The sequence below is a fragment of the Condylura cristata genome, unplaced genomic scaffold (genome assembly GCF_000260355.1).
Source record: "Condylura cristata isolate star-nosed mole 26May11 unplaced genomic scaffold, ConCri1.0 scaffold00017, whole genome shotgun sequence".
NCBI classification, from domain to species: Eukaryota; Metazoa; Chordata; class Mammalia; order Eulipotyphla; family Talpidae; genus Condylura; species Condylura cristata.
This window is the reverse complement of record NW_004567118.1, coordinates 16,823,401-16,831,464: the sequence shown is the minus strand read 5'-3', so window position 1 is coordinate 16,831,464 and position 8,064 is coordinate 16,823,401. Positions and strand designations below refer to the sequence as shown.

Sequence of the window (8,064 nt, the reverse complement as noted above, 5' to 3'; positions counted from 1 at the left end):
CCCTGCCATGTGGGTCATCTCTGGGGCAGGGGATCAAATTTATGCTAACGTGGCATTAGCTTCTTAGTGCTGTGCTTTAACCCACTGTGCCATCTGGGAGGGCCCAAATTTATTATTTTTTTAAAGATTTATTTATTCATAAAGAGCTGGGGTACAGGCCAGAGGTGCAGGGGCGGTGAGAGGCTTCACCAGAGACAGAATGGGGAGCAAAACAGGCAGACCGACGAAGTACACTGCTGAGGGGAGCAGTGGGCACGCCGATCAGAAGAGGTCTGCCACGCCATGTGGGTCACCTCAGGGCCAGGGATTGAACTCGCACTGAAATGGCTGCAGCCAGCTTGCATTGCTGCATGGTAACTCACTGCTCCACCAGGGAGGGCCTGAGCTTTTTTACAGTGTAATGTTAACAAATTTTAGTCATTTAAATAGCAGTCACAGGTGATTTTAGCTTCTAGGTGTAATTTAAGTAGTAGCTGAAAATACTGTTTACTTTGCTTTATTACTGAATGTATGATTGTCACCTTTCACCCAGTAATAAAAGATCGCTGGAATGACCTTTTTGCTTTATAATTTGGTTGACTTTTTAGCCGGTTTTACTCCATGAACACCACACTGTTCTTCAGTCCAGCTTTATGTGAAAAGGTTTTAATTCATGCCATTTGCAGCAACATGGATGGAACTGGAAAAGATCATGCCTAGTGAAATAAGCCAGAAAGAAAAATATGGTTTCACTCATAGCAGGAATGGCAGGAATGTAAGGGAACAGGGGAGGAAAAAAAAAAAGAAATATATATATATATATAGACACACACACACACACACACATACATACATACATACATACATATATATACTTATATATATGTACATGTTTTTTTTCTCAATATATAAGAAATAAAAGGGTTTAACAGTCTTGTGCACTGTTTTAGCTGCCATTTCCCAGAGAGCCATTTGAAATTAAGACCTTATTTTTTCTGTCCTTACTTTATTTTGAGGAACTGAAGAGGGGAAGAACAGGAGAGAAGGAATTTACACAATGTGTATTTGGTATAAACTAGATTATGTTAAGTCTAGATATATAATCCTGTGCAAGGGGGACTTTCTCAGAAAGGAAGTGACATCATATTCTGGGCTAAGAGTAGTAAGTGAATTTGTACTGTTGACTGTGGCTGCTTTGTTTAACATTGTCCCTAGGCCATACTGGAAGTCCTCAGAAGCCAGTGTCTTGCCTTGTCTGGTGGAAGGGTATTGTCCCTCAGGAGGAGCTCTGTATTTCAGCCTTTTCAGCAAATTCTTGATCTGGAGTTCTCTCTTGATTTGTGCATTCAGAAAAATCTTTGACTTGTAATGCAAACAATAGTTTTCAACATTCTATGTATTTTTTAAGATTTATTTTATTTGTACATATGAGAACTGGGGTGTAGGCTAGAGGTGGCGGGAGGTGAGAGGGTTCACCAGAGACAGAACGGGAACAGAACAGGCAAATTGACTCAAGTCCACTGCTGAGGGGAGCAGCAGGCAGGACAGGAGAGGTCTGTCTAGCCACTTAGTCATCTCCCTGGCAGGGGATTGATTAAACTCACACTGCTGTGGATATGCATAGCTTCATAGTGCTGAAAGTTAAACCCTTGCACCAGCAGGGAGGCCTCAACAGCCTATATTTTGAATAATCTGTGTTCATCTCTGGCATGTGGGTAGGTGTACTCGTTTAAAAAATATACGTAATTTTTTAGGTGAGATTCACATAATTATTTACATGGTGACTTTTAGTATATTTACAGAGTTGTACAACCCACCTTCTTTTCATTTTTTTTTTAAAGATTATTTTCTTTCTTATTTGTGCTTTTTGCTTAAGGCAGGAATTCACTTGATACAGTTTTTCTACCAATAAGGGTAAAGGATATTTCATTGCCTTTGTTTACAATAGTACAAGCTAAGAGAGTCTGTTTTCTCCTTTTCTTTAAGAACAGGGATTCTTATTTTAGGATATGAGTATGGGCTTCTAGATTACTTTATTGCTTTCTCTTTCCTGAGATTTGTGAGTGGGGACATTAGTCTCTGGTTAAGAACATTTAATGTTCACAATGAATAGGACAGAAATATATTTTTTGACATTGAAATTTGGCAGAGGAGGCAATGATGTGTGGGTAGCGAGGAAGGTAGGATTTAAGACTAGGTTAATGCAATACTTAGGAGGTGGTGTTGAAACCTGTTAAGAATTTTATAGTTCTTTTTTGTTTAAGAGCTAGAAAACAGACCATACTTTATGCTCTTTTTCAAAGAAACTGGGCAAAAAATTCCAACATTTTATTTAAAAATCTTAAGTTTTAAGCTTTGAATCTTGATCCCACAGGATTTAGAATAGCATAATAGCATCCTAGATAGACTATATTGGCCATAAGCTATTAGTCTCATCTCTGTATATGTAAATTCTTAGATAGCAACTTTAGGTTTATACAAGGTCTTTTAGGTAAAGGGGTCCTTATTTGAATTTGTTGAACATATTTAGTTTACATTGTCAATGGGACTAAATGATGATAACATTTTAAAATTTTATCTTTCCATAATTATCTGGAAAGATAATTATGAAGATACTGTATAAGGCAAGCTTTTGTTACAGGTTAATTTTTTTTTAAAGATTTCATTAATTAAATTTTTAAAGATTTATTTATGCATACAAGAGCTGGGGTGCAGGCTGGAGGTGCGAGGTGGGGGTGAGAGGATTCACCAAAGACAGAATGGGAAGCAGAAATGCACTGCTGAGGGGAGCAGTGAGTGAGATAGAAGAGGTCTGGTGTACCGTGTTGGTCACAAGTTAATTTTTAATGATAAATACTACTAAAACAAATTTCTGCTTTATTTAAATTACTTTTAAGTTTTAACTCACCTTTTTAAACAAGGTAATTCAGTGAAATACTAAATACTAAATCACTATTATGTAGGGGTCAGGACTGCAAATAGTATGAAGCTGCCTGAAGGATATATTAAATGAGGCTAATTCTTGGATTGTCCAAGTAGCACACTTTAGAGCAGAGCCAGACTTTTTTCATATTTATCTGGCTCTTTTTCCTTTTCCTTAATTACATTGATTTGTTTAGTGCTTCAGTCTTCTCTCTCAGATACATTTCTTTGTATTGTTTGCCAAGGGTGTTATTACTCAAGTTTGCCAAATATATGATCACTGTTATTTTGATGGTAATGAACAGTTGCCAGGGTGTCTACTAAATCTGTAATAAGTATTATTAATGATGGTGGTAAGGAAGAAATTCATTTTTGAGTTCAGAGGGGATGTTATTAAAAGAAAATTTTAATGTATTTAAAGAAGTAGCTAAGAAAAAGTCTTATAGCAGAAAACATCTCATCATTTTGAGAAAATGTGACCAGGTCATGCAAATTTTGTTTTTTGGGGTGAGCCATTTATCAGCTAGGTCAATTTTTGAAATTTGAATATAACAATCAAAGTAGAGGCTCAGATCCATGTTCTAATTCCCTTATGTTCAATAGGACTGAACAGTTATTTCCCCTTTTTTTGCCTTATTTTAAACTGTACTTGATAATTTATTCTTTGAGGATACTGTTGGGCTAAGAGTAGGTTGTTGGAAATAACAATAATTAAAAAAAAATCCATGTGTAAAGCATGCTTGCCTCTGTATATTTGGCATGAAGAATATTCTACTAATTCAGGTTTTGTTTTCCTGAAAGAGGTTTCTTTCATTGAAAGTAGAACTTAATGGTGATGATGGTAGCAGAATTGTTTCCTCTTTTAACCCTGTGCAACTGAAGAATGCATACGTATTTTGGAGTAAGTCTGTCTTTAGGCAGGGACATGAACCAAATTTTCCTAAGTGGAAAGTAACATGGAGCTATTTTGAAACAAACTTTTGCTTATATATTTGAATGACTAATTGAAGATACATGTACAAACAGTTTTAGCTTTAGGTGTTAGAGGCTTTGAGGAGATAATTGCAGATAGAATTCTGAAACTGTGATAGGTTCAGATTATTGCTTTGGATTTTGCTCCAGTTAGCCTTTTTGTTTTTAAATATTTATTTATTTATGCATACAAGAGCTGGGATGTAGTTCAGAGGTGCTGGGCAGTGAGAGGATTCACCAGAGACAAAGTAGGGAACAGAACAGGTGGATTGACTGAAATACACTGCTGAGGGGAGCAGCAGCTGGTGAGATGGGAGAGGTCTGTACCATGTATGTGGTCAGCTCTCTGGCTGGGAAACAAACTCACGCCCTAGTAGTGATAGCGCTGAGTCTTAACCCTGAGGCCAGCAGGGAGTCCCTAGATACTCATTTTTGAACAAAGAAATTGTTATTTATAAATATTCTTAAAATTAATAAATGTCATGCAGAACATAAATAACTTGGATAAAGGAATTATTTTCTCTTGCTATAGGTGCACATTAAAGATCCAAAACCATGACTGACTCCAAGTACTTCACAACCAATAAAAAAGGTAAGTTAAAAACCTGATCAAAGCTTTGAGAGTCTTTAAAAGGTTTTTTTTTTTTTTTTTTTAAGATTTATTTTTTTATTCATACAGAACTGGGGTACAGGCCAGAGGTGCAGAGGCAGTGAGAGGATTCACCAGAGACAGAGTGGGGAGCAGAACAGGCAGATCGACGAAGTACACTGCTGAGGGGAGCAGCGGGCTGGTCAGGAGAGGTCTGCCACGCCATGTGGTCACCTCCGGGGCAGGCGGGAATCGAACTCATGCAGAAGTGGCTTTAGCTTCTCAGTGCAGTGCTTTAACCCGCTGCGCCACCAGGGAGGGCCAGGTTTGTTTTTTTTTAAGATTTATTTATGCATACAAAAACTGGGGTGTAGGCTAGAGGTTGGGGGGAGATGAGAAGATTTACCAGCGACAGTCGGTGCAAAACAGGCAGACGGACTGAAACACACTGCTGAGGAAAGCGGTGGGTGAGACAGTAGAGGTCTGCTGCGCCCCGTGGGTCAGCTCCCTGGCCAGGAATAGAATTAGTGCTGCAGTGGCTGGCAGTAGCTTGATAGTGCTGAGACTTTAACCCCAGTGCCACCAGGAAGGGCCTAAAAGTTTGTTTTAAGAGTGTCTGATCTCTTCAGACGAGCGTGTTATAGACATTCTCATGGAGGGGGTACTCTGTGGATGTGTATTTGAATGTTTTAAAAGTATAGATCTTTTAAGATGGGACTGTGGTATATATCATTTTGATTTGAAGTTCTGTTTTAGTGAAAGGAGGTGATCCAACATAGATCCATTAAAGATAGATCTGAGAGATTAAGAGTGGAAGAAGCACTTTAATCTCTAATTTTTTTCTTGGAAGTAAACATTTCATAAAAGGGACATTATTAAACTATTATAGATATGTAAAAAAAATAAAAAGGAACATTTTCTTCCCTACTTCTGATCCCAAGGGGAATTCGTTCTGTATCGTCAGTCTTTTTCTATGCCTGTAAGTACATGTTAACGTATGTTTTTGAAAGGTTTTTATCTTTAATGAAATAGGGCTCATGTAAAATCACACACAGGAATTTAACATTATCATATCCCTTGATATAGCTCTGCCTCATTCTTTGTTGAAGCTTTGTCTAAATATATTCTTTGTACTTAAAATAGGATATCTCTAGAGTCAGCTCTTATGATTTTTAGGTCATAAAATACTGAACAGCTTTGGATTTATTAACATTGCCTCAGAAATATAATACTGGCTTTTTGTATGAGGATGGGGGCCTAGGAACGAAGGATTTTTCTTGGGAAGTTCAGTCTCTTCATCTTTTGTAAAATTGTTCTAAATAAAATAGTTCATTTCTGGTGGTATAGATGACTTTCTCATCAAAGACAAACAAGACTAGCATTAAAAAAAAAGATTTACTTATCTATGCACACAAGAACTGGGGTACAGTCCAGAGGTGTGGAGTTGAGAGGACTCACCAGAGACAGAGTGGGGAGAAGAGCAGGCGAGTTGACTGGAGTACACTGCTGAGGAGAGCAGCAGGCAAGACAGGAGAGTTCTGCTGTGCCATGTGGGTCAGCTCTCTGGTCAGGGATGAAACTCTTGTTTTCCTGACTGCAGATAGCTCCATAGTGCTGTGCTTTAACCCCTTGTGCACCCACCACCAGGGAGGCCTGAGGGGTTGCGGTTTTTTTTTTTTTGCCAGTTGTGTCCCTCAGCTAAGCTTAGTTTATATTGCAAGATCACAATTTTTTGCTTTTGTATTCAGGAGTCCTTATGCTTACTGAAGTATTTAGGAATGATACCAACTATTCCATTTATTTTCCAACAATTTACCTTCTCAAAAGTACCTTTTATTCTTCTCCAGTGGCTGAAATATGACAACTTCTCTTCCCTAGATGTTTCCCCTTCCCCTCCACCCCCAGGGTAGTGTTTCCTGGGTTCAGCCTGTTAGTGGTCTTCACATTTTTTTCCCTAAAGATTTATTTGTTTGTTTATCATAGAACTGGGGTATGGGCCACAGAGTGGGGCGTAGAACAGACAGAACTACTGAAATACACTCTTTAAGTGGAGCAGTGGGTAAGATAGGAGAGATCTGCTGTGCTATATATGGGCTAACTTTCTGGCGGGGATTGAATACAGGCTGTGATAACTGATACATATAACCCCTATGCCACCATGGAGACCCTTTCTCCAAATTAACTAAGTTTGGTTTTGACAAGCACTCTGCAGAATACCTCTGCCTTTATATATTCATTTATTTGAGTGCTTACTATGTACAGATCACATTTTCTCAGCATCCTAACCTTTGTAAAGTTTCTGATAAATGTCCTAATTTCCTCCAAGTCAGAGTAGTTGCAATACTATACCTAATAACCCAAATATTGGTTACTTAATATTTTCCTCTTAAAGGAATCCGGATTCCTCTGAGAAATCAGTGATTCCAGGACTAGGGCAAGGGAAAGTTGAATACAATGAACATGAATATCTTGTTCCAGAAAGTAGTTAAGTGCTCAAAAAAATCCTATATCAAGGAAAAGCTTTGTTTTAATTGGTCAAATTTGAGATAATTTGAGAATTTTAAAAAGTGGTAGCTGTAGTGGATTATGTGGATTATAACCTTTAGAATAATAAGTGTACACAGAAATCATTTCAGTAATTAATTCAGGCATGATTCACAAATTAATCTTGAAATAACTAGCAGGTGAAAGTTTGATGAGAAACGAGATATTTAAGTCTTAAATTATTTACTAATTACAAAGAAAAATTATAATGACTCAATGGTGTCAAAACCTGTCATTTACCACCTTAGCCAAGTATTCATTCTTATGATTAATAATACAGATCAACATAATTTTCCTCGCATTAAGAAGAACACACCCATCATTTAAGAATTATGCCTACCAAAATGTACAACCACAATGTAATCAGGAGGGAATATCTGTATAACAAACCCAAAACTGAAAGCATTCTATAAAAATAATTGCCCTGAGCTTTTTTAAAATGTCATTATGAAGGACAAAGGCTGAGAAAGGACTGTTTTACCTTAAAAGAGACAAATGAGACTGGACAATGATTGTAATGCATTGATTTCAGTGACTGAAGGGGGTAGTTCAAAATTGCTTTAAAGGATATTATGAAGACCTTTAAGAAAGTTCTGTAGGTTAGATGCTAATAATGTATCATTGTTAAATGTCCTGATTTTGATCATAATCTTATAGTTATGTGAAATAATTCCTTGGTTTAGAAACTATTTACATCTAAAGAGGCATCTATAGCTCACTGTTAAAATGATTCAGGAAAAACATGTGAATTTATAGAAAGTATGACAGTGGCATAATCTTACAACTTTTCTTTAAGATTGAAATGGGTTCAAAATTAATAAAATCCAGGAGGACACAGTATAGTGGCTTGGAGTGAGCAAGAAGCACCAGAATGTTTTTTACAGAATATAAGCATATCTATCCTGTTTTATCATTTGAAGCTATATAAGGGAAAATAAATGCTGATAAATTTTATTAACTATTCAGTGTTTTTCAGTCATTTCTATACATGGGAGTCACCCAGGGAGGGATAAAACAATGGTGTTCAGATCACATTCACCTCCCCTCACCCCTGGATC

The 8,064-nt window shown here is 37.2% G+C and overlaps 1 protein-coding gene across 1 annotated transcript in view; it reads left to right on the top strand.

Moving 5' to 3' along the window:
- Positions 1-8,064, top strand: part of AP2B1 (adaptor-related protein complex 2, beta 1 subunit) — a 95,848-nt gene that overhangs the window by 1,744 nt on the left and 86,040 nt on the right. Inside the window, exon 2 of the mRNA XM_004685030.2 lies at positions 4,406-4,465. Coding sequence (XP_004685087.1) covers positions 4,429-4,465 — 37 coding nt within the window. The 5' untranslated portion in view covers positions 4,406-4,428. The remainder of the gene's footprint in view (positions 1-4,405; positions 4,466-8,064) is intronic.